The following is a 27,449-nucleotide window of genomic DNA, read 5'->3' on the forward strand; positions in this document are numbered from 1 at the left end:
AGGGGATCTTCCCAACCCAGGAATCGAACCTGGATCTCCTGCATTGCAGGCAGATTCTTCACCGACTGAGCTATGAGGGGAGCCCTGAACAGTAATAAGAAGGAAGGCAAATTTCATTATGTATACCTGTTTATCTGTAAAATGGAAATACTAGTACCCATCATCAAGTGGCTGTGAAGATTAAATGATACAATTCAGTAAATGTGAGCTATTATCACAGGAGGAAATGCTGGAAAGGAGATATGGGTCAACAGAGAAAGTATCCAGGTAGAAGGCACAGCAGATGCAAGGTGAAGAAAAGATGGTGAACAGATCTCTTGGGGAACGGCATGCAAGTAGTTTGGATTGGTAGGACAAATGGAAATGTGAGGCAATAGTGGAAGACAGGAGGTTTTTAATGATGAGTTTTAGATTTTATTCTGAAGGTGTCTGGGCCATTTAAAGGTTTAAATGGCAAATGCTTTAGAATCAGAACTCTATTTCAAGATCATTCTGGTAGTAGTGAAAAGGCTGGATTGGATATGAGTTTCTCGGACAAACAGTCCATTAGCAGGCACTTGAAGGGAACTGCTACCCAGCCCAGTAGTCCTGCCTGGAGAATCCTCATGGACAGAGGAGCCTGGCAGGCTACAGTGCAAGGGGTCACAGAGCCAGACACGACTAAGGGACTAACACATCACAGTAATCCAAGAAACCCAAACAAAACCTGACCTCAGCAGCAAGAGAGAGGGAGCTAAAGGAATGTAGGTTAGAAGATGGGTTAGAGAGTCAACAATGAGGAAGCACCTTCAAAAATCTATAGAATGTAGTGATTTATCAGACTGGGAAGTTGGGGAGGTGAGCAGATTTCTGGCTTAACTCATAAGATGGTTGCTCATACCATTCACCACATCGAGTAATGTTAAGAGAAAGCCCAGGCTAGGATGGGATGGGCTCAGCTGATTTGACAAAAAGCTGTTCACTGAGTGCCATTTTTCTACACTTTGTGCTAAATGCTTATCATCTATCACTTGCTTTATTCTTCAAATCAAAATCTGTCAAGTGGGTATTAAAACCCCCATTTTACTGGCAAGGAAATGAGAAGTAAATGATTTAGGAGATTAAATTATCTGAAGATACAGTTTATATATTTAAGAGCCAGGTCAGCCTGATTCTAAAAACTGTATTATTCTACAGAATCTTTCAGATGCAGATTGATAGTGAAGAGGCCACAGTGCAACAGTGGGGCGAAAGGCTAGCTGAAGACAGTATTAAAATAGAATTTCCCTTTTACAAGCTTTGTGGTGAAAAAGGGAAGACAACACACCCCAGGGATTATTTTAGACCACTGATTCAACTGTTATTTGACATGTAATTGTAAAGCTACTTTTTTTCTGCGTTTCTTGTCAACAAAGGACAAGAAATGCAGAAAGCGGCATATCAGTCTTCACAGTGGAAGTGGTGTACGGTGAGTTCAGTCTTCTTCCACATCACCCTTTCATTGAAAAGCCTGTGACATACAGATAAGCTCAAATTAATTTAAAAACACAATAAAGTCACCAAAATGTACTTCAAGGTGGTTCCAGTTTAAGATAGTGGATCGGCCCCAAAAGTTTGTCACTCCAGTAAAATGAAAGAAAAAGAACTGAAAGAGATACTTTTAGATACATCACCTTAGATGAATCTCAAAGGCATTATGCTGAATAAAATAAGCCAGCTTCAAAAGGTTACATATGAATACATTTATGACATTTCAGGAGACAAAACTATGGGGGTGGAAAAAAGATCAGTGGTTGCCTGGGTTCATGGGTGGAGGAAAGGGTGACTATAAAGCTGTACAGTAGAAAGGAGACTGGGGATTGTGGTATTGCTCTGTATTCTAAGATGGTTACACAAATCTATACGTGTGTTAAAATTCACAAAATTGTACAAGAACAAAAAGTAATGACAGTCTAAAGAACATGTTAAAAAATACAGCCTAAAAAGACGGAGAGTAAAAAGAAGAGAGAAACAGAAATCAATTTCAACAGATTTCTGGAAAACAGAAAGGAGATGGCATATGGCTGAGCAGGACAGAGGGACTCACTATCTAAAGGGACGACAAGGGGACGGATGCCACTGAGAAGCATGCTGATGGGTTCCCAAACCCCTGAGAAGCTCAGACTTGAAAGTAGAAGTTACAGCAGAGTGGAGTCAAGGGACCGGCCGGAAAATGAGTAGCTGAAAACTGTACACAACAGAATGGTCCAATCCCAAGATCTCCACCCCTCTGCCTCTCGGCCAGATACAACCTCTCACCTCCGTCAGGTCTCCCACAGGCAGAAGACAAGAGAATTTTTATCTGGAAAAAGTAATGGGAGACAACTAGGTGGACAGCATATACAAAGGGACAGGTATAGCAGAAATATGTGAAGTGGAAACAGAAACTGAGGGGGAGGACAAGGCAGAAGCAGAGAGTTCTGAGCAGTAAGAGACAGATCCTCTTTCAACCCTTCCTTTTGCAGAAGACTAGAGAATTCATCCCTAGAAAAACTGAACAGTCCCACAGAAAAGGCCTCCAGGCAAAGGACTAGCTCCCTGACAGTTGTTCCCTAATGCAGCGCTTCTCAAAATTCAATCTACCTACAGTTGCTGACCTGCCAACCATTTATTACTTGTCTAAGCATTTTATCATGAGCGGCAGTTCTGAGTAGCACTATGCTAGGGAGGCCGTCACTTGTCAAGCACTAGCCCACAAAGAGCTTTCAATAAGTTTTTGGGGTCCATTCATACACAATAGATTGCTCAGACTAGCCAGAAATAGGAGGAAATTCACCTACATGAAAATCTGAAAATAGCTCCAGTAAACAAGAGAGTAAATTAGGCCACAGCAGATCCAACACAGGAGGGTGCAATGAGAGCATGGAGTAACAGCTGTGTAGCTCACCAGAAAACCACCAGTACAGACTGGCAAAGGACAAATACAGAACAGACCTTCCTAGGAAAAACAGGGAATCGGGTTATCTGATATTTGGAGACAAAACCCATCAAAAGACTAACAGTGAGAACATGATGGACCTGCCAGAAAAGCCAGAAAAATTTTAAGACAGGCTTCCAGAAAGTTACGTAAATGTTAAAAAGTAGAGTGATTATTAATTCCGGGAAAAATAAAGTGTACAAAGTATAATCTTGGTGCTCTCCTTTGCTCTACTGAATACAGTATTTTTTAATCATAATTAAACAATAGTTAATGTGTTTATTAAATATTATAACTATATAATAGGAGAAGGGGAAATATGTGTGTTAGCTAAATCATCAGGTAATAGCATCAAGAAGACAATAAGGTCTCAAGTTATTAAATCAAGCAATAGTTGAATAGGCATGTTATTTAGCTACATCAAGACAAATACCAAAAGTAACCACCTTTGAAGTCAAAGTGATCACCCCTACAAAAGCTAGGGCAGGTACTGCTGTTTTTCATCTTAATGCCTTCAGATATTTTTTTAACTGTGTACATTAGTTTGATAAATTTTAGATATATAAAAGAAAATAAGGTCACCATGGTCTGACTCAATTTTAGACTATTTATTCTGCAATTTCAAATGACATTAGGGGAAATATGATTTTTGTGTTTACTGAAGGGCATGGGCAAGAAACCAGCTCTAATACACTTTGCTAGATTATCCAAATACTACATTTATGCATCAAATTCTCCTTGAAACAGCACTTCCTTACTCCCTCCACCCTCCCCTCAAAATAACCAGGTTCACAAAGAACAGAATTCTGCAGCTTAACCAGCACAGGATGACAGAGTAATATGAAGGCAGTGTTTCCATGAAGACAGGAGATGAGAGGCTTAACAGCAACCATTAAGCCTACCTCTCAGCTGCTCCTCTTTCCTAGTCTGGCTTTTCATTTTTTATGCCCCCTCCCTACCTTCTTCATTATTTTCATCACCCTTGTCTCCCTACCAGTTATTCATTTTCTATTTACCAAAAACTTCCCTTGCTCCAATACCAAATCCAGCCTGTCTGCCTATAACTGAGGTTATAATCTGACCACTTCCTAAGAAGAATAGATGCTGCTCAGTAGTGTAGATATATCTTGCAATTAATGCTGTCAGAGTGACTAATACACATACAGATGGCAATCAAATCTAGGCATGGAAATGATAAAACTTGGACTCATTGAGCTTGGGCTAAAATTTAGAGCTAAATATTAACAACAATACTGGGGCACTGTTATTTTAGCAAGACACTTAAACATAGCAAAATTAATATTTTTCATTTTTATTAATACAGAATATACTAACAGTAAGTTATCTTTCAATATAATCAAGGTTACAAATAAACTGTTACCAACCAATAAACAAATAATAGTCACTTGACTCTTCTCTTGGTTGAATAATTCTCTGTTAGGTAGTACAGTTATTTTTACCAATTTATTTTTAAACTGCTTTATGATTTCAAAGAAATTTCTTAAGTCTTTATGTATTAAATAATTCCATCAATTGGGAACTTCATATATCACAATTATTTCCAGCAAGTTAATGTATTCTTCAATGCCTTCTACTCAACCTAGTTGTCTTAAAATGCATTCTGATTCTTTGAAAGCTGAGTATGACATTGGTGTTTCCAAAAAGAGAGCATAAAGCCCATAAGAAAGAAATGTTTTCCTTCCTTCCCCCAGTCACAGAGGCCATATGAGTGTTCCACATTCTTTGTATTTAGCAACAGGAATCCCTTAAAACTCAAATGGCAGCAGACAAGGGAGAACTTAGGCCATCAATGTATTTGTAAAAACAGATAAAACTCCAAATATATTTTAAGATTCCATCTTCACCACAGATGACAAAGGGTTGGAGAGGCTCTTTGACTTTTCTGTAGCAGCAATCCTGGTCCCCCAGTTAGAAAAAGAGACACAGGATGGCAGTCCTTAAACAGCACAAACTCAATCTGCAAATACTGGGAGAAGCCCTCTCCCCTACTGATATATCCCAGAAAATACACTGCCACGTGCAAAGGGGTCAATTATCAGAATAAACAACCATATTCTGGAGGACTGACAAAGAATAGTTTTACACAAAGAATACCCTATGCACTCAGAAATTTCAGAATAACCAAACATTAAGTACCTCATGCAAGTAATATTCTGTTAAGTATGAACTACAAGTTCTTTTAACTGAATTTCATATTGTACAAAACTTAAGTGTGGCACATTTCTACTATTACATTATTTTTTTTTAAAAATGTAGTCAAAATTGATACATTACACAGACCTTTTGATTTAAAATATAACCAAAGGAAACCGTTACAAACTCTTAATTCAAACAGGCATTTTTCTATACAAACATATGAGTTATTTTAGTCTAAAAAAAATAGCCATTTCAATGCAATTAAGCCACCTCTGATTAAGACATACATTTCATGCATGTGAAAAAATAAGTTTACATTCAAGAATCAGTTCCATAGCAAACAAATTACAGCATTTATTCAAGAAGGAATATTAAAAATAATTCCAGTTAATAGAAAATAAAATAACTTCAAGCATATATATTATAATTTATCGTGTACAGACTCCGAAATCTCCAGAATTTAATTAGGAAATTTAAATAATTTCTTTTGAAAGTACGTCTTAGAAAAACCAACCAAAACAATTGGTGCCGTAACTAAAGAGAACGTCCGCACACATCCACATTTGACCTACATGTAAAAACTGGATGAAATATAGAAGAAATAAAGGTTATTGTTTTCTAAAATCTCAGAAATATAATATTAGTACTTAGGTCAAAACACTTACCTGCAAATTAAAAACAGCTTGAGGTATTTCCAATGCTGAAGCAAATTTCTGAATGTTAAATACCACAAGAATGAAAACAGTCTCCTTTGAACATTTATACCTGGTTTACAGTTGAGACAGAAGACAAGGTCTGCCAAGAAGTTTTCCCATCTCACCTATATTCTTGGATCCCTGATGAAGTGTAAGCTTCAAGGGAAATGGTCACACGTAAAAAGAGCAAGTAAGATGAGTTTCCTGACTGCAACATCTTAGCCAAAATGGAAAGTGGAATTTTAAATTCTCCTGAGATCCACCTGACCTCTTCAGACACGAGCATTAATTCCTATGCTAGCCAGGTTAAGCATGTCCTTTGAAATCAAATTTAAGCTTGACAAGTGTACTGGATAAGCTGAATACAGGAATCACCTCAACAGAGATGGTACTTGAAGCCTTTACACACGACACGTGAAAATGATGAAGTGTTTTATTTAGATTTGGTCTTTCTTCATCTTTTTGTAACTCTGCATCCTGAAAGGTTAGCAAGTCGTTATACTCATGTATCTCGTAACCCCATTCTTCACACAACAGGCACACATATACAGCATCACATGTCGATACATTATCACCAACACAGCATAAACATATAAGCAGCAGACGCGTTTCACATGAAAGAGGCTCTACGCATCACACAGCCTGTCCCAACAAAAGAAACATCATCATGCCATTTCAGCAGTTACAGTGTTGATATGATCAGTATAGCTAATCTGTTTTATACCCGTCATATATTTTTGTAAGTCATCCATAAGGAAGAAGCAGAAGACAAAGACTGCTTTTTAAAAAATGTTATGTGCCAACTTCAAAAATGACATACTAACCAGAACATCAGCATTTGAAAGCTAGGTTGGATAGGACTGGCCTTGATGCACATGCAGTGAATCTGTTTTCAGAATATAAAATTAAATGGTAATGTCAGCAGTATTGCTACTGTTTCTATATTTATGATTAATTACTAGCAGTACAACTCCCAGAAGAAAGGAGATGGATCCAATAGTGATATAAGCAATCCCCAAAAATGGATTTTTTCCTCCCATCCATGAAATGGTGCTCAAGATCATCCGCTTCCGTCCATCAAATGAATGTACAGGGTAATCTGAAGAGTGTATAGGAAAACGTCCATGTCTTGTTACTTGATTTTTAATATACAACTTAAGTTGGCATTTAATTCCTTGTAATTCCTTGGTATAATTCTATGATAGATACCTTATTCATATGTTCTAAATCACAAAGTAATTATGTAATTATTAACCTAAAGGATCAATTTCACAAACTGTTAGTAGTAGAAGCCAATATAGTTTACAAGCAAAAGCAACTAAATTTAAGAGTTACATAATTTCTCATTTCTCAGATATTTCTGTTCTCATTACACAGGAGGGGGTAAAAGGCCTGTAATGTGGAAAAAAAAAATATTTCAGATAAACAGCAATGAAACCCATAGAGGAAAATGAGGTTGACAGACCAGGAGAAAGGGGAAGAATGGAGGGACTGGGGCACTTTTTGAGCACTGAGCTCCAAACGCATGTGCAGCAAGAGTGCCGTTCTGAGAAGGTGGGAGGACTCAGCCCAAGACAAAAAGCATGACACTAAAGTTTTAGATGGCGGACCTGGAGCAATGAGAAAAGTCACAGTGTGACACAGAGCCAATGGCTAAAACAGAGTGGAAATGAAGGAAGAAATGGAACATCGACATACTGGATGAGCTACATTGGATCCTGGCAAGAGTTAGGACAGAGAAGAAGGCAGAACTAAGTCCCTAAGCAAAAGGTTCACAACTTCTTCAGAAGCATCTTTTGAATCAAGTGTGAGTTCCCATCTGTTTCTCCAGCTTCTGTAGCTCCCCAGTCTGGAAGACAGGCCCTGTGACTCCAATGGGAGGCTCAGTTCTACTAGTTCTTAAATCAATCGCAACCCAAGCCAGGAATGATTGTAAGAGTTCTAACTAACCCAATACTCTATGGGATGTGGTATCAAATCACCCAAGCTAGTCTCTCAATATCCGAACCCTAAAAAGGGGGCTTCTACCTTAATTCTAATCTCTAGTTCCCCACCTTAGACTCAGTTTTGATAATTAACCCTTGATGTTTTGCGGGTCTCATTTCTGTCTTACCGATTTTCAAAACAGTCTACATTTCTCCTAACAGTTTTCTAGCTGCAAATTATCTGTCAACTAAGAAACCCTGAGTGCTCCAAAGCCTTCCCTTTCTTGTGCTGTAGGCTGCAGGCTGCCCTCTACTTTGGCTACAGCCTCAAGATTATTCTCTCTGCTGCTGCTGCTGCTGCGAAGTCACTTCAGTCGTGTCCAACTCTGTGCGACCCCACAGACGGCAGCCCACCAGGCTCCTCTGTCCCTGGGATTCTCCAGGCAAGAACACTGGAGTGGGTTGCCATTTTATTCTCTCTGCTACTGCTGCTATTGCTAAGTCGCTTCAGTCGTGTCCGACTCTGTGCGACCCCATAGACGGCAGCCCACCAGGCTCCCTGTTCCTGAGATTCTCCAGGCAAGAACACTGGAGTGGGTTGCCATTTCCTTCTCCAATCCATGAAAGTGAAAAGTGAAAGTGAAGTTGCTCAGTCGTGCCCAACTCTTAGCGACCCCATGGACTGCAGCCCACCAGGCTCCTCCGTCCATGGGATTTTCCAGGCAAGAGTGCTGGAGTGGGGTCCCATTGAGTCTGTTTGTCTAAAACTGCGGCTATGTAGGCAGAGTTTCAAAAACTTGGGCACTTTCAGTCTGTCACTATCCGGTCATGCTAAGGTGTGTACTGAGGTACAAAATCAAAAGACTAAGGACCCAAATAGATCTTTGCTTTGAAATGAGGTCTGTTAATTCAACCATTTATTAATCTAAATTGAAAGTATATATTTATAGCTAATTTGGGTTCAGTTCAGTTCAGTTGCTCAGTTGTGTCTGACTCTTTGCATCCCCATGAATCATAATTTGGGTTATGAAAAATCAAAAATGTAAGATCAGCAGCAAACATTTAAATGCTAATATCTGAGCTATTTTCATCCATGATATATACAAGCAATGGGCTAGAGGTTAAAAGATATAAAGATTTTGTTTAAAATAAAAGTTAGTGCCCAATATTTCTAGCTTAGGAAAGACTCCGCAACCAGGCGGATATGGACAGGTCTGACTACTTGAGTGAACCAGCTAGGGATGCAGCCTACAGTGGTAGTTGATGGTAAAGCCAACAGCCTTTGGAGTCAGCAGCTTGATTCTGAACCCCAATGTTTCTACTACTTGTGTCATCTCAGATAAGTTACTTAAAGGCTCTATGTTCCTGTATTCTTCTCTACAATATGGAGATGATTCACAATGCTTGAAATAAATAATATATGCAAAGTATTTAATATAACTGACATAGAGTTAAGATGAAATAAATGATATTTATCAGCACTTAAAAGTCTGCCTGAATTATTAAGGTAGAACAATACAGCTAATGATAAAAAAGCTTGGTACTGTAAACAGAATCATTATAAATATGTTGATATGAAGTAACAAATTCATTAATTTTTAATATCTAAAAAAATTTTTGAAAAAAAAATTGAAACAGCCCAGTACCACCAACACTTATTTACTAAGCACTAGGTATACTTACTAGCCTTTGCACTAAACTCAATTACAGTCTCTCTTGTAAAAATATCTAACTTATTAATACATCTAGCCTACATTTTAAATAATTTACCAAGTAATATGGGAACCGCTGATCACTTTTTCACCAAATAGTATGCTTGAATTCTAGTCCAAAGTATACAAAAATTAAAGGATACTGTATGTGATATTCAAATAGTATCGTCCAGCTGGTAATGTTGGATGTAAATCATTTTTCCGCTCTATAAGACGATATAACTTACGAAAAGTAGGTAATGCTGCAGTACGCATCCAAACAATAAAATCCTCATTTATGAAGCCATTATTATCTTCGTCAGAATCCAACATGTAAACTGGTTTAACCCAGTTTACTGGCTTCGTTGTGCCTTAAAAAGGAGAGATGGGAGTGGAATGGGGAGACAAAATATTCAATTTTATTAAGAGTTTCAATGAAAAGTCACACTCTGATAAAACAAAGGTTACAATATGAATATTTTCCCTATGTGCAAAAATAGAAATATAGTCATATTCTAAGTCTTAAAATCTAAAGAGAAATCAATTCCTCACATAAAACTTTAACAAATAATTACAAAGATTTGACTGATATCTCAATTAAGAGATTACTAAAAGTAGGCTATTGAGTATGTACCAAAAGGCAGATGACTTAATGCAAAGATGTAATGGTAAGAAACATTACATTATGAAATAAAGGAGGCAAAGAAAAAAAATTGGACTTATAAAATTTAAATAAATCTTGTTTAAAATAAACTTTTACAACTTTCTAAGACTACAGCTGAAACACCTAAGAAAATACCAGAGAAATTCAAGATGAACAGTATATGTTTCCTTTAGAATTTCAACACATTATAAAATGCTACATATTTTACCTAATTTGACATGAAGATAAGTTGTTTTTAAAAAACCATACACTTTTTTAAGATCCTAAAGACAGAAAATTTTAGGTATTTCATTAAAATACCTAGATTATGTCTTAAGGGATAATAGTAATACTTTACCTTTGAATCGTTCTTCTAAGGGATCTGTTCCAGGGGGATTTCTGAATTTTACATTTTTATCTGTCCACCAAGCAATACCTTTCTTTTTCAAAGTAATAGGCATAAGATCAGATGTATTGCCAACCTGAAACAATTCTAGTGTATCTGGACACAAGAAAATAGAGATATTACTAAACATCTACTGAAAATCCACAGTAACAGCTTTACTCCATGAGAAACGAGGATCTGGTATTTGTTCCCCAAAGCAGTTTTAACAAAGCAGGCACATGATGTGCATCTGCTCTCTCGGTCACTTACATGTGAATTAACTATGGTGACTTTGTGATCCTAGATGAACTTGCCTTCCCTCAATACAGCTCCAAGTCATTTTCCTACATGGCTAGCTGATGTGTGATAAGGTCAAATGGTTTAATAATAACACAAATAAAACAAGTTGCAAGGTAAATCTGCCTCTCCTATTCTTTAAAAAAGAAAAACACACATTGCTAAATAGCTTCTGGCTTACCAAATTCTCTATCTGCACTGTTCAACATGGTAATCACTGGCTATATTGCTACAGACCCCTTGAAATTATGGCTTGTCCAAATGAATATGTTTTATAAGGATATAATATACATCAGACAAAGATTTTATATAAAAAATTAGTATATAAAATATCTAAGAACTTTATATACTAAACATCATTACATGCTGAAATGAAAATATTTGGGGCACACTGAGTTTAATAAAATATTATTAAAGTTAATTTAACTTGTTTTTTATTGTTTTTAATGTGACTATCAGAAAACTTAAAATGATATACATGTCTCGCATTTATGGTTCATATTATATTCACATCAGACAGTGCTGTAGCCCCTTTTTAATGGTATAAATATTCAAAGTTGGTTTATCATATATGAAACCAGAAGTTAGCAGAATGACTCTACTTCTTTCTTCTCAGAGACATAAATTCATTCTTAAAATATAAGAATTCACAAAAGAAAGTCATAAAGCATTCCAATATCCCACTGCATAACTAATATTATATATTTATCTTAAAGCTGTTGAATTTTACAATTTCATGTTCCTGTTCAGTTGCTAAGTCCATTCTTGTTTCTGTAAGATTATACAAATATTCCTAACTATAGTATACTATATATAATCTTTGTTTATCTCTATATCATACCATTAAACATGCTGTTGGCTATAGCCCCACAAGGAGCAATTGGTTTGTCTTCATTTCTTCGATAAGGCTCACACTCCTTACTGGGATTCTGATATCCAAAAGGAAAGATGAGAGAAATTATTATCCAGGCCTCTGACAGAACTATCAGTTAGCCCTAATTACTGATTAAAAATTCAATGCCTACATATTTCTTATTTGCAATGCATATAGAGTGTCTATCCTATAGACAGATTATAAATAATACATTTAACTAAGCAAAATATATTCCTTTACATTATTGCTTTATAATCTTTCTTCACATATATTTTGTCACACAGATACATGTCAAAATGAAATTTTAAAACATCTTCATAACAACACAGAAATAATAACTACAAACAGTTTTCAATCCAAGAAAAAAAGAAGCCATCTATTGTCAATCCAGGTATAACGTGATGAAGGGAATCTTAAACTGGAAGTAAGACTGGAGCTTCTAGTTCCAACTAATGTACTGTGTAACTTCAGGCAAGTCCCTTGATTTATCTGGGCCTGACTTACAAAAAAGAACATGTTCAACTAGATAATTTCAAATTCTGTAATTTGGAGTTAAATCCCTGAATTAAATCCTGTGGAAAGAAGGAAGGGAGAGCAGGGAAGAGGGTTGGCTGACTGGAGAGAAGGAAAAGAAGTCCCAGAATATAGCAGTCTTCTCTAAATTGTGCATCCAGGTTAAAGAAAACAAACATGTTGACAAGGCAAACAGCAATTCACCTGTCCTCCAGATTCAGTTTTGATTTAGTCCCTACTGAAGATCTCAAGGAAACATGTAAATTGTAGAGTTAATATAGAGATTCTACCAAGTCTAACATGAGGTATTCTGCAATTCCAAGACCACATTAGGCCATGTCTCAAAACACATAAACGAACCAAGATAGTCTCAATTTGAAATTAACTAGAACCTAGCGTCCTAGGGCTATTTCATTATCACCAATGTTGTCTTATATCTACATTCTCATTGGAAAAAGAACTACAGGAGTGAAAAAGACAGAAGGTTAAAGAAATGTGACAGGAAATCTCATAAAGTCTCTTTAATATTTGACTTCTCAGCTTTTTGGTCCCTATGCCATCTACATTCATAAAGTTATTATTCTAAGGCTATGAAGATAAACAACATATAATTAGCCTATTATTATTTGATTGTTTTGATTAAAAGTGTGATTTCAAGAAAAAAAGGTAAATAAACTCTCAGTGTGACATATATATATACTGTAACCACTAAACTCTTGGGGGGCGAGGGAGGGAGTGGAATAGCAACTTCATTTAGAAAACCAGCAAAGAGAGGAGATGGTGGACTTGAGTCCTGAAGAACCGTCTTCTAGCTACTAAGTTACTGAAGTTTTAAAAGAAAGGAAAATGTTCACTACCTAGTCATCAGGTACTGAACTAAGCAGTGTTACATACTTTGTAGTAACTGGCTTAGAAAAACCATTTAATGAGTACCTAACATGTACCACATACCATGAAAGGTGCTAGAAAGGGAAAAACGGAAGAAAAAAAAGTCTCTGCTTCTCAGCAACTCACAATGTAACAAGGGAAACAAACCCAAACACAACCAACTATAATATGAAATGAGAGCCATGACAAAAGTGTCTATATTTATTCCATATGTATTTATTAAATGCCTCTCATGTGTTAGGCACTGTAGAGGTACTTGGTACATGGTGATTAAAGAAAGTCGTGCTACCTGCTCTCATGGGCTTACAGTGTGGTTGGGAAGACAGAAGATAAATAAAGAAATGATACGGGGAAGTCCTTCTCATCAAAGTTAAGACCTGAAGAAAGCAGAAGACAGCCACGTGAAGAACACGCAGAAGAGAGCCTGAAGCAGAGAGGACAGCGCATGCCATTTAGAAAGAACCTGATATCTCTGAGAAAGTCAAGGGGGAATGTAGTTAAGAGTATGGGCAATAAAGAAAACGGTAAGATTGGAGAGTCGTGCATAGCTCAGATCACCCTGAGTAAAAAAAACACTGAAAGATTTTAGGCAGAGAAATGGTATTTATGTTTTTTTTAAAAGATTACTCTAGCAGTTACGCAGAACTGCTGGAATGGCCTGGAAAGGAAGAGAAAGAGTGGATGATACGGGGAGACTTGTTAAGTAAAGTATGAAATGAAGTATGAACACAGTATGAATGAAGTACACACAGAAAGAAGTTATTTTGCATCCAGAGACACTAAACAGCAGGCCTGAAATGACAGGACCTCCAAGGAAAGAGTAAAAACCACAATCTAGACAAATGAAATGTAAATGTCAAAATGGGCAGATTATGTGTGTCACCAGGCATAGTTATGGAATAGTATATACGGCCCAGGGCAGCCAAGCCAAAGGTACATTAAGGATAGACTATAAAACCAAAGAGGCTGGAGTAGTAGGCTGACATAAGATTGTGAAGGGCCTTACATATGATGTTAAGTAACTTACACTTCAATCTGTTTATTCTGAACATCTTTAAAATTTTTGAAAGCCATCTGGTCTTAAGTCACATATTTTGGTCTAGTCCAGGGATCTATAAATGACAGCCTGCAAACCAAATTCAGCCCAAGACCTGTTTTTGTAAATAAAGTTTTATTGGAACACAGCTACACCCATTCACTTAAGTATTGTCTATGGCCGCCTTCATTCTAAAATGTTTACTATTGGCCCTTTACAGAAAATCCTAAGTTTAGTTGAAAAACTTTGCTTGAAGTTTGGAAGAAAAGAATCTCAGCTTCTTTTGCCCTCTGTGAAGAGTGTATCTACATAAAAGAACTGTAAATCAACCACCACTTCTGGGTCTTTCCACACACACCCAATCAACAAATTCTGAGTACCTGGTGTGTCTCATGGAACATCACCTTCTCTGGACTTGTGGATCTCACAACATAAACCCCCACATGGACTGCAAACTATTGCAGAACTAACTGGAATCTTTAATAGACATTATTTCTTAAGATCCCAAACATCAAGAAAGAGCAATAAAACTGGGAAGGATAACCAAGGGCAATTATACATTTACCAGGACCATTCTGGTCCCAATATGGTTCTAAACTGCATTCTAAGATAGTCACTGTTTTTAAGAAATCCTCAAATTACCGTGGGACTCCTAAGGCTTGCTGCACTGACAGCAACAGTATAAAATTCTTGAGCACCAAGCACTACTATGGAAAGCTGAACAACAGTCAGGAACCTAAGATCACCTAGTCCATAGCTTGCCAAACCCGGCTGAGTATCAGAAGGGGAGCTTGTAAAAAATAGACATTTTAGAGCTCCAACCCTGTAGATGTAGACATGAAAGACTTAGGAGAATTCTGGACCCTCTATTTTCAAAAAGCTCCTCAGACAGTTTTTCAGTAACCCACCTTTGGATTTTAGTACTTAGGTGTCCCACAGGGTAAAAAGCAAAGAGCATACATGTCTGATTTTAAAACATAATCTCAGAAATTAAAAGTAGTTTATTTACATACTCCTACCCAGTAATAATAATAATGAATAAACCCAACAGAACAAATTATATTCCCAGAATGCTACATTCATCAAAATTCCATTACAAACTGACTGTCGCTTTTGTTGTATAGTCGCTAAGTCATGTCCAACTCTTTACAACCCTGTGGACTGTAGCCCACCATGCTCTTTAAAGTCCAAAATGCGGGTCTTGGGTGCAATCTCAAAAACAACAGAATGATCTCTGTTCGTAAGGCAAACCAGTCAATATTACAGTAATCCAAGTCTATGCCCCAAACAGTAATGCTAAAGAAGCTAAAGGTGAATGGTTCTATGAAGACCTACAAGACCTTCTAGAACTAACACCCAAAAAAGATGTCCTTTTCATTACAAGGGACTGGAATGCAGAAGCAGGAAGTCAAGAACATCTGGAGTAACAGGCAAATTTGTCCTTGGAGTACAATATGAAGCAGGGCAAAGGCTAACAGAGTTCTGCCATGAGAATGCACTGGTCATAGCAAACACCCTCTTCCAACAACACAAGAGGAGACTCTATACATGGACATCACCAGATGGTCAATACCGATATCAGACTGATTATATTCTTTGCAGCCAAAGTTGGATAAGCTCTATACAGTCAGCAAAAACAAGACTGGGAGCTGACTGTGGCTCAGATCATGAACTCCTTATTGTCAAATTCAGACTTAAACTGAAGAAAGTAGCGAAAACCACTAGACCATTCAGGTATGACCTGAATCCCTTATGATTATACAGTGGAAGTGACAAATAGATTCAAGGGATTAGATCTGATAGACAGAGTGCCTGAAGAACTATGGACGGAAGTTCGTGACATAGTACAGGAGGCAGGGATCAAGACCATCCCCAAGAAAAAGAAATGCAAAAAGGCAAAACAGTTGTCTGAGAAGGCCTTACAAACAGCTGAGAAAATAAGAGAAGCTAAAGGCAAAGGAGAAAAGGAAAGATATACCCATCTGAATGCAGAGTTCCAAAGAACAGCAAGGAGAGATAAGAAAGCTTTCTTCAGTGAACAATGCAAAGAAATAGAGGAAAACAATAGAATGGGAAAGACTAGAGATATCTTCGAGAAAATTAGAGATACCAAGGGAACATTTCATGCAAAGGTGGGCTCAATAAAGGACAGAAATGGTACGGACCTAACAGAAGCAGAAGATATTAAGAAGACGCAGTAAGAATACACAGAAGAACTGTACAAAAAAGAGCTTCACGACCCAGATAATCACGATGGTGTGATCACTCACCTAGAGCCAGACATCCTAGAATGCGAAGTCAAGTGGGCCTTAGGAAGCATCACTACGAACAAAGCTAGTGGAGGTGATGGAATTCCAGTTGAGCTATTTCAAATCCTAAAAGATGATGTTGTGAAAGTGCTGCACTCAATATGCCAGCAAATTTGGAAAACTCAGCAGTGGCCACAGGACTGGAAAAGGTCACTTTTCATTTCAATCCCAAAGAAAGGCAATGGCGAAGAATGCTCAAACTACTGCACAATTGCACTCATCTCACATGCTAGTAAAGTAATGCTCAAAATTCTCCAAGGCAGGCTTCAACAGTACATAAACTGAATTTCCAGATGTTTAAGCTGGATTCAGAAAAGGCAGAGGAACCAGAGCTCAAATTGCCAGCATCCACTGGATCATTGAAAAGGCATGAGAGTTCCAGAAAAATATCTACTTCTGCTTTATTGACTAAGCCAAAGTCTTTGACTGTGTGGATCACAATAAACTGTCAAAAAATTCTTAAATAGATGGGAATACCAGACCACCTTACCTGCCTCCTGAGAAATCTGTATGCAGGTCAAGAAGCAACAGTTAGAACTGGACATGGAACAATGGACTGGTTCCAAATCAGGAAAGTAGTACATCAAGGCTGTATATTGTCACCCTGCTTATTTAACTTACATGCGGAGTATATCATGTGATATGCTGGACTGGACAAAGCACAAGCTGGGATCAAGATTGCCGGGAGAAATATCAATAACCTCAGACACGCAGATGACATCACTCTTAAGGCAGAAAGTGAAGAAGAACTAAACAGCCTCTTGATGAAAGTGAAAGAGGAGAGTGAAAAAGTTGGCTTAAATCTCAACATTCAGAAAACTAAGATCATGGCATCCGGTTCCATCACTTTATGGGAAACAGATAGGGAAACAATGGAAACAGTGACAGACTTTATTTTTGGGCTCCAAAATCACTGCAGATGGTGACTGTAGCCATGAAATTAAAAGATGCTTACTCCTTGGAAGGAAACCTATGACCAACCTAGACAGCATATTAAGAAGGAGAGACATTACTTCACCAACAAAGGTCCGTCTAGTCAAAGCTATGGTTTTTCCAGTAGTCATGGATGGATGTGAGAGTTGGACCATAAAGAAAGCTGAGCGCAGAAAAATTGATGCTTTTGAACTGCAGTGTTGGAGAAGGCTCTTGAGAGTCCCTTGAACTTCAAGGAGATCAAACCAGTCAATCCTAAAGGAAATCAGTCCTGAGTATTCATTGAAAGGGCTGATTCTGAAGCTGAAACTCCAATACTTTGGCCACCTGATGGGAAAAACTGACTCACTAGAAAAGACCCTGATGCTGGGAAAGATTGAGGGCAGGAGGAGATGGGGACAACAGAGGAGAGGTGGTTGGATAGCATCACCGATTCAATGGGCATGAGTATGAGCAAGCTCCGGGAGTTGGTGATGGACAGGGAAGCCTGGTGTGTTACAGTCCATTGGGTTGCAAAGAGTCGGACATGACTGAACAACTGAACTAAACTGAAGGCTCTTCTACCCCTGGGATTTCCCAGGCAAGAATACTCAAGTGGGTTGCCATTTCCTTCTCCAGGAGATCTTCCCAACCCAGGATGTGGAACCCGTGTCTCCTGCATTAGCAGGCAGGTTCTTTATAGCTGAAGCCAGGGAGTTAACAAAGCAAAAATCCCAATGATACTATGAGAAACAAGCAGGAAGTAATGTGTCCTCTGGCCTCAAGAAATCATTAATCTCTTAATCATTAATCTCTGCAAATTCCAGAGAAAAAAATTTTAACTAAAACCCTCACTGAACAAATGAAAAATGACAAGCAATATTTTAATTTCATTTAACATTTTAATATCTATCATTTCTTACTGAAATGAGAACTGACAGATCCCACTGAAATGAGACAACACAATTATCACATGTTCTTAGTTATTAAAGCACCAGTTTCATGTTCTATCACTTTACTTACAAGCAAAGCACTAGGATCTCCATTTAGTTGGCCATCATCTCGAGATTTTACATAGCGACGATGGTTTTGATAGAAATTAGACAGTCCATAATACATAAACACATTGCCCTAGAGAAAGGGAAAAAATGTTCATATAAAACTATTAAGTACAAAGTTTCATGCATATATAAAAACTATGTAATTTGGACTAGTTCAGAATATTGATAACTTAAAACAGGTACTGGGGGTGAATTCTGCCAGAACTGGAAATAAAGTTAAAGAAAGCATGCTCCAAAAAATCCAAGAGTAAACTCTGAAATACCCTGAAAGACCTCAAAGATATCTATTTACATTAAAACAAACAAATAAAAAAGCTCTCATGAAATGTATTAGCCTACTTTGATCTACTTTCAATTTTAAATTGCAAAGTAATTATCTTCCAATTAAAATCCATAAATAACTTTTAAAAATTTTTTCTGTAATTCAGATTGGTCTTTATCCAACTAGCATCAACTTTTCAATGATATAATTGTCAAGCTTTCATTTATTGCTCAAAATAAATGCTGAACTTGAATTGGGACATGGTAAATTCAACAGGATATTATGTAATATTAATAATGAATGAATTTATAAATAGTAAAGATAACAGAAGTCATTTTCTAATAATCAAGCAAAATACTTTAACGTATGCAGTGGAGTCAACTTGGAAAGATCCTAGGAAAGAAGAGTAACCTATATACACTATAATTATTTAGAAGATGCCATGTAGTCATCTTAAATGACTAAGATTTTTGGAGATGGCAGACACATTAGCTATTTTCTCCTTTCTCATTGCTACCTCTACAATCTGTAATCTATCCTTGATTAAAAGGAGTTCAGAAAAGAAAAAGGATTTCAATAATATTTTGCTTTATCTGATTTGCTGTTTTCATATACACAATCATTTATTCAAGGCTTGATTTTTGAATGTCAAGTATGCATATTTTTCAGTCTATATAAAGAAACCATTTACATAGAAACCTTTTATTTAATTATTCATTTATTTTGTTGGCTGATTTCTGTTCTCTGAAAAGGTTTTAGTCCAATTCAAATTTGGGCTTGTGAAAGAACACAGAACCCACAAAAAAAGTGAATCTGAGGACAATCACCTTCACGGAAGAAAAGTTCTGAAACCCTAAGTGTTTCTGAATGGGAGAGGAAACTAATAGAGCTTCCAAATCATTATAAGTCTCGTCCATGTCTTTAATTCTGCCTGTTTTGACAAAAGCAGAACTTAATGCATCTTTATAGTTTGTCCATCACATTAAAAAAAATCAAACGTTTCTGATGTTTTATATTTATGCTATTTCTGCTAAAACAAAATAATTAAATTCCTGTCTTCTCCCTAATTTATTTTTATAATTTTTAAAAAGGGAGCTTTATTGTCCATTATCTCAGTGCAAGAGCATCCATAACCACTAGATGGCAACCATCTACCAGGGACTTCAAAAGTCATCAGTACCTTTAAAAAAATCTAAAGCATAGCTACAAAAGTTCAAAAAATTGGCCTGTATTAAAGTAGTTTTGCTCCCTGAAGAATAAAACAATACATTTTAAAAGTTCAATTTCCAGGTAAAGGAGAGCATAAATTGGTCTAGCCATGACTACTCTGAATCTGTGTGTCCTTCACCATCTGGTTCAGTTTCCAAGAATGACAGCTAAGTGTGAATGCAAAAAGCACGCAGACCACGCACACGCGTGCACACACACACACACACACACACACACACACATACATTGCATACCTTGTGGAGAGTTTTCTAACTGCTTGTCAATAAGGTTTTACTAAGTGTTTGCACTTATGTTAAAGGTAAAAGCATCGGATCTGATTAAAAAATGATGCAATTAAATGTGTGAATTAGTATTTATTTTCTAAAGTAAAAACTGTTGGTATTAAAAGTAGTCAAAACAGTTTGAGCAATAATTTTTTAAATACAAACATATGTAGATAGAATCTTGATACAAAAGTGATTTGTACAGTTATAAAATTTTTCAGAAATAGGTTTCAAATTTTGCTTATTGTGTACTAATTAGAATAAACTATTAATGCATTTAATTATCAGACAGCATAATTCGCTAACTAAACAAAATAATCTTCCTCAAAAGTGTACTGACTCTCAATAAATTAAAGCGACATCTCAACAAGAAAATAACCAGTAAAAAATAATTAATATCAATATTTTTTAAAGCATGGGTTTTCCAAGACATTACTTAGAATACAGACCTCAAATGACTGTTCCAGTGTGAAGTTAATGGTACAAATACAAGGTGTAACATTCGGAGACAAACATTTATAGCAGGGACTGGAAGGATCTGTTCCGGTATAATCAATCTGCAAGAGAAAAACGTAACTAAGTATATTTCCTTGGAGAAAGTGAGTACACTCTGAAATAATCTATCAGATAGAAAAATGAGTCTGAGAGAGCAACCACAGTCCAGAAAAAATCTTTTTATAAGGTCATCTATTAGACAGTGTGAGCCTTAAAACTGGAAAGGATCCTACATAATCCTACTGGCTCATCTCTCCTTTTTCACAAAGAAACACATTTATGCATAAAATCATAAATATAAAATTCAAACTGTATGATGTATTAACTTTTAAATAGCTATAAAGTCTAAACAACTTTTCTGCCATCTCAGCTTTCCATGGCATATCTTTAAATTAAATAAAGCAAACAAAATATTATCAGGTTTCTCAAGGGCTACCATTTTTAAAACCTGGTGTTAGATAATTAAGAATCTGTTTTATCTCTGTCTTGGGTTCCTGGTAGGAGCCTCTAAATCCTTTAAAATTTCCCTGCTGATAAGAGTCTGTTTTTGTTAAGCCCCTTATTTCACATGAGTTTGTGCTAAGACAATGGGACAGGTAGGGGGCCGGTCACCAGAAAGACCAGATGTGACTAGGAACTTTGGCCCAGTTCAAACTCCGGAAAGAGGGAGAAGGCTGGAGGTTTAGTTGAATCATGTGTTAGTCGCTCAGTTGTGTTCAACTCTTTGCAATCCTATGGACTGTAGCCCACCAGACTCCTTTGTCCATGGAATTCTCCGGCAAGAATTGGAGTGGGTTGCTATTCCCTTCTCCAGAGGATCTTCCTGACCTAGGAATCGAACCCGGGTTTCCTGCACTGCAGGCAGATTCTTTACCAACTGAACCACCAGTGTTTAATCAATCATGTCTTCATCATACTGCTACTGCTGCTAAGTAATAGATACACACTTCAGTCGTGTCCGACTCTGTGCGACCCCACAGATGGCAGCCCACCAGGCTCCCCCGTCCCTGGGACTCTCCCGGCAAGGGTACCGGAGTGGGTTGCCATTTCCTTTTCCAATGCATGAAAGTGAAAAGTGAAAGTGAAGTCGCTCAGTCGTGTCCGATCCTCAGCGACCCCATGGACTGCAGCCCGCCAGGCTCCTCCGTCCATGGGATTTTCCAGGCAAGAGTACTGGAGTGAGTTGCCACCGCCTTCTCCTGGAATCCCAATAAAAACACTGGCCACCAAAGCACAGGTGAGTTCTGAGTTGGTTAGCCCATCCACAAGCCCCGATTCTGAGGGAAGAGGAGTGCACGAAGCTCTACATTCAGGACCTCACCAAATGTCTCTTTGTTTAGCTGATCCTGATTTATACGATTTTAAATAGAAGTGTAAGTCTAGCACTTCCCTGAGTTCTGAGTCATTCCAGCATCTTGGGAAACCTGAGAGAAGTTACAGTAACCTCCCACATTTATAAGCAGTTGGTGAGAAGTTCAGGCGGCCTGGAGACGTCTGAACTTGCACCTGGCCTGTGAAGTGAGGGCGGTCTGGGGGAGGCCTCGCAACTCCCGTATTTGTAGCCAGTTGGCCGTAAGTATGGGTTGCCCAGGAGCCTGACTTGCAGCTGGTGCCTGAGTGGTACTCAGATGTGTTGCTGGAGACCAAGCCCTTACACCTGTGGACTCTGACACAAACTCAGGTGGTTAGTGTCACAACTGAACTGCAATACACCAGCAGATGTCAGAAGACCTGACCTAACAGCTAAAATGAGAAAAATTTTTTCCATTACATGAATTTTTAAAAATAGATTTTATTTTCTAGAGTGGTTTGAAGTTCACAGCAAAACTGAGTGCAAACTACAGAGTTCCCATATACTCCCTGGACCTACACAGACACAATCTCCCTGATTATTAATATCCCTCACCAGAGAAAAGTACTTGTTACAAATGATGACCCTGTAACATTACATCATCACCCAAAGGCAATGGTTCACCTTAAGACTCACTCCTGGTGTTGCACATTCCATGGGTTTTGACAAGTGTGTAATGACATACATACACCATCACAGTATCATACTGAACAGTTTCATGCCTTAAAAACTCTCTGCACTCTACCTATTCATTCTTCCCTCACCCCTAACCCCTGACAACCATGGATCTTTTTACTGTCTCCACGGTTTTGCCTCTTCCAGAATGGCACATAATTTGAAATCATATAGCATGTAGCCTTTTCGGATTTATCTCATTCACTTAGTAATATGCATTTAAGATTTCTCTGTCTTTCCATGGCTTGATAGCACATTTCTTTTTAGCATCAAAGATTATTCCATTTTCTTGGTGTACTACAGAGGACATTTTGGTTGTTTCCAAGTTTGGGCAATTATAAGTAAAACTGCTATAAACATCCATGTGCAGGTTTTCATGTGGATGTAAACTTTAAGCCTATTTACATAAATAACAAAGAGTAAAAATGCTGGATTGCGTTGTAAGAGTATGTTTAGTTTTGTAAGAGACTGCCAAACTGTCTTCCGAAATGGCTGTACCATTTTGCACTCCCACCAGCAATCAATGACTTCTTTCGCTCCACATCCTCACCAGCATGTGATGCTGTTGATATTCTGGGTTTTCACCATTTTAACAGGTGTGCAGTGATACCTCGTTGTTTTAATTTGCAGTTCCCTAATGATAATGCAAAGCATCTTTCACATGTTTGTTTACTTGCCATCTGTAAATTATGGGCTAAATGTTTGGATCTGCCAAAATTCATATGTTGAAGCCCTAATTTCCAATATAACTTGGAGGTGGGAACACTGGATTTGGTTTAGATGAGGTCATGAAGGTAGGGCCTCCACAATGGAACAAGAATCCTTCTGAGATGGAAAAAAATAGAGCAGAGTGCTTGCCTCTGTGTACACTGCATGCACGCTCTCTCTCTCTCAATCTCTCTCTCTCTCTGCTATGGGAGGATAAAGTGAGAAGGCACCCATCTACAAGTCACGAGGAGGGTCTTTCTTCACTCTCTTCAGGGTGAAGAATCTGAAGGAACTGAACCTGCCAGCACCTTGGTCTGACTTCCAATCCTCCAAGACAGTATGAAATAAATGTCTGTTATTTAAGCTATCTGGTCTATACAGTTTTTAAAATAGCAGTTTACGCTAAGACAGACTTTAATACTGAGAAGTGAGGTGTTGCTTCAGCAAATATTCAAAAAGACAGAAGTAGCTTTGGAAGTGGGAAATGGGTATAGGCTGGAGATTTGAGATGCATGCTAGAAATATAAACATTAAAGGTGATTCTGGTGAGATCTTAGAAAGAAATGAGGAGAGTTAAAAAGAAAGCTTCCATCTCCTTAGAGAGCTAATAAACATGATCAGAATACTGGTAGAAACATGGATGGTAAAAGACAGCTTTGGTGAAGTCTTAGAAATGGACATTATTGGACAATGGAAAAATAGTGATCCTTGTCAATAAAGCGGCAGAGAATATGACTAAACTGTGATCCAGTGTTTTGTGGAATGTAGCGCTTGTGGAAGGATGAAGCTGGATATTTAGATTTCTAAGCAGTGTTCAAAGAGTGGCTTGGTTCCACCTGATTGCTTATTAATAGTAAGATGGGAGAAGAGAAAATGGACTAAGAAAAAATGTTAAGCAAAAAGGGACCAGATCTTAAACTTAAGATCTGGAAAAATTCTCAAACCTATGCATACCACAAAAAATCAGAAAGCATGCTCTGAAAAGAATACTAAAGGTACAACTAAGGGTAATACTAAGCTGAACAACCATTCAATAAAGAGATGAGTGTGCATGTGAACCATGGACCTAATCAGCCATTCTAGCAGAAACACTGCCGTGTGAACTGAAGGGGAGAGAGAAGGAGCAGAAGGCAGGCAAGCCAAGGAACTGCTCAGAACCTACAGGACTGGCCCACAGAGCCATTCTCTACATAATGTGCTACGGATTCTCCAAAAGGAGAGAAGAATGATCCCTGAGACGACTTCTGAGACCATCAGGGCTACATCCTCATTTCATACTGGAGGAGGAGTTCAACAGACCGGCTGGCAGCAACCCAGAGCCTTGAAGCAGGATTTCTACCCCAGTGGGTCTCGAAGGTAGAGTGTTAAACCAAAGAGGTTTAACAAGCCTTAAGAGGCTTCTCGAGCCTTAAGATCTGATGATATTTGTCTTGCTAAGTTTTGGAGATCTGCTTGGAACTCATCACCCTTTTCATTTTTTTTCCTCCTTTCAAATTTGAGTGTCTGTATGTCTGTTACTTCACGGTATTTGGAAGCACATCTGGTTCCACAGGTTCACAGCTGGAGAGAAATTTTGCCTCAGGATGAATTAAACTGTGAGTCTCACCTATCTGATTGAAATGATATTTAAAAGACTTTAAAGGTGACGCTGGAAACAGAAGAGATTTTGGGGGCTGATTACATGGAATAAAAGTATTGTGCATGAGCACAAGGGTGGAATGTATGAAATGAATGTGTCTCTTCAAAATTCATATGTTGAGGCCTTTGGGAAATAATCAGGTTTAGATGAGGTCAGGATGGTGAGGTCCCCATGATGAGATTAATACCTCTAATAAGAAGAGGAAAAGAAATCAGAGCTCCTTCTCTCTCTGCTGTGGTGAGGGCAGCAGGAAAGTGGCCACCTGCAAACCAGGAGGGTCCGCACCAAGAACCAAACCTATCAGCACCATGACCTTAAATATCCCTACCTCGAGGACTGTGAGAAATGAGTACCTGCTATTTAAGTCACCTAGTTTACAACACGTCATTGTAGCAGTCTAAGCTGATTAGGATATTGCATATCTTCTTTGGTGAGGTACCCGTTCAGGTCTTTTGCCAATTTTTAACAGAGTTTTTCACTTGCTTATATCTGAGTATTAAGAGCCCCTTGTATATTTTGGTAACAGTCCTTTATAAGATATGCCTTTTAACAACTTTTTTCTCCCAGACTGGGATCTGTCTTATCACTCTTGTGATAAGTAAGAATTTTATCATTAACAACTCTAATTACCTTTACCTTAATAAAGTAAAAAAAAAAAAGCCAACTGACCTTTATTTTTGAAACTGAACACATAAACTTTCTATGTGGATATTCAATCTCTTTTCATAATTAAAAAAAGGTTAAAATCTGTATATAGAAAATAAAGCATTAAATTACAACATCCAGGGAAACCTCCTACATTACTGATGGGAATATAGATTAGTACAATCACTATGGAAAACACTATGGAGGTTCCTTAAAAACTAAAAATAGAACTACCTTTTGATCCAGCAATTCCACTCATGGGGATATATCAAGAAGAAATATAATTCAAAAAGACGCAAACATCCCAGTGTTCATAGTACTATTTACAATAGCCAAGACACAGAAGCAACCTATGTGTCTACTGACAAAGGAATGGATAAAGAAGATGTGGTACATAAATGCAACGGAATATTACTCAGCCATAAAAAAGAAGGAAATAATGTCATTTGCAACAACATGGATGGAGCTAGAGATTACGATACTAAGTGAAGTGAGGCAGACAGAGACGAATATTATACAACAGTACTTATATGTGGACTCTAATTTTTACAATGATAAAAGTAAACTTATTTACAAAACAGAAACAGACTCACAGATTTCAAAAACAAACTTATGGTTACCAAAAGGGAAACGCTGGAGGGAGGAGGTGCAGGGATAAATTAGGAGCTTGGGATTAACACAGACACACTGCTATACACAACAAAACAGATAACCAAAAAGGACCTCCTGTATAGTAGAGGGCACTCTACTCAATATCCTATAATAACCCATACAGGTAAAGAATGTGAAACAGAATTAATATATGTGTTGGGCTTCCCTAGTGGCTTAGACGGTAAAGCGTCTGGCTGCAATGCAGGAGACCCAGGTTCAATCCCTGGGTTGGGAAGATCCCCTGGAGAAGGAAATGGCAGCCCACTCCAGTATTCTTGCCTGGAAAATCCCATGGACCACGGAGCCTGGTAAGTTACCTTCCATGGGGTCGCAAAGAGTCCGACATGACTGAGCAACTTCACTTATACACCTGAAACACACTGTAAATCAATTATACTCCAACAGAAGTTTTTAAAAAATTAAAACAATTACACCTAACTGCTTTTCAAAAATCATAAAACTGCTGAATAAAACTTCATTTTGTCAAATTCTGATACAACCTATTGAAATGTTCTCCATCAAAGCCTACTTACTAACGAAACTCTGTTTAGAGAAAATTTTCATTCACTACAAATATCTAAGAGAGGCTTAGCATGTAATTAAAACAAGTTAATAAATACAAGTCTAAATGAAGACAGGCAAAGCATATATAATTTTTCACTAAACTTGAGGGGTCACAGCTTTCTACCTAGGGCTTATTCATGTAAAATATTCCACTTTTTAAAAGTCAAATTTTATGATGTTGACAAGATGAGACTGTTTAGAAAAATATATTTAAAATCTATATTAAACTATATTAAATTTTTTCAAATTTTTGTTTAAAAAATCTCTACACATCTTCTCTCTTCTAGGTCTAATTTAGGATAAAAAAAATGTTGCCAGCTGGGCCTATTACCATATATGGTTTGCCTTTGAACAGAAACCTCTTAAACCACTCTCTTTCAAGTTGGTGTCTAAGATAAAGGGGGAAAGAAAGATGATCAGTTGTGATTAAACAAAGATATATTCTTTATTTAATTGAACAAAAACAATAGGATGGAATATGAAATCTAATAAATTACACTACTACAGTATATTAAAACTTAAGTATTTTTAAACCAAGTATTGCTTAATATTAAATTATACTTCTACAAAATCAAACAATAGCTATAACATTTTCATCATAATCTTTTAATTATACTTTCTTAAATATACAAAAAAATTGCATGT

At 37.5% G+C, this 27,449-nt stretch overlaps 1 protein-coding gene across 1 annotated transcript in view; it reads right to left on the minus strand.

Moving 5' to 3' along the window:
- Positions 1–3,531: 3,531 nt before the first annotated feature.
- The window catches only part of LOC120860417 (cell cycle control protein 50A), a 39,337-nt gene continuing 15,419 nt past the window's right edge, over positions 3,532–27,449 (minus strand). The window contains exons 2-7 of the mRNA XM_040236215.1: positions 20,526–20,633; positions 18,284–18,391; positions 11,570–11,657; positions 10,405–10,548; positions 9,568–9,774; positions 3,532–6,886 (exon numbers count right to left, since the gene is read on the minus strand). Of these exons, the coding sequence (XP_040092149.1) occupies positions 6,693–6,886; positions 9,568–9,774; positions 10,405–10,548; positions 11,570–11,657; positions 18,284–18,391; positions 20,526–20,633 (849 nt within the window). The 3' untranslated portion in view covers positions 3,532–6,692. The remainder of the gene's footprint in view (positions 6,887–9,567; positions 9,775–10,404; positions 10,549–11,569; positions 11,658–18,283; positions 18,392–20,525; positions 20,634–27,449) is intronic.

The sequence above is a fragment of the Oryx dammah genome, unplaced genomic scaffold (genome assembly GCF_014754425.2).
Source record: "Oryx dammah isolate SB20612 unplaced genomic scaffold, SCBI_Odam_1.1 HiC_scaffold_11072, whole genome shotgun sequence".
Lineage (NCBI taxonomy): Eukaryota > Metazoa > Chordata > Mammalia > Artiodactyla > Bovidae > Oryx > Oryx dammah.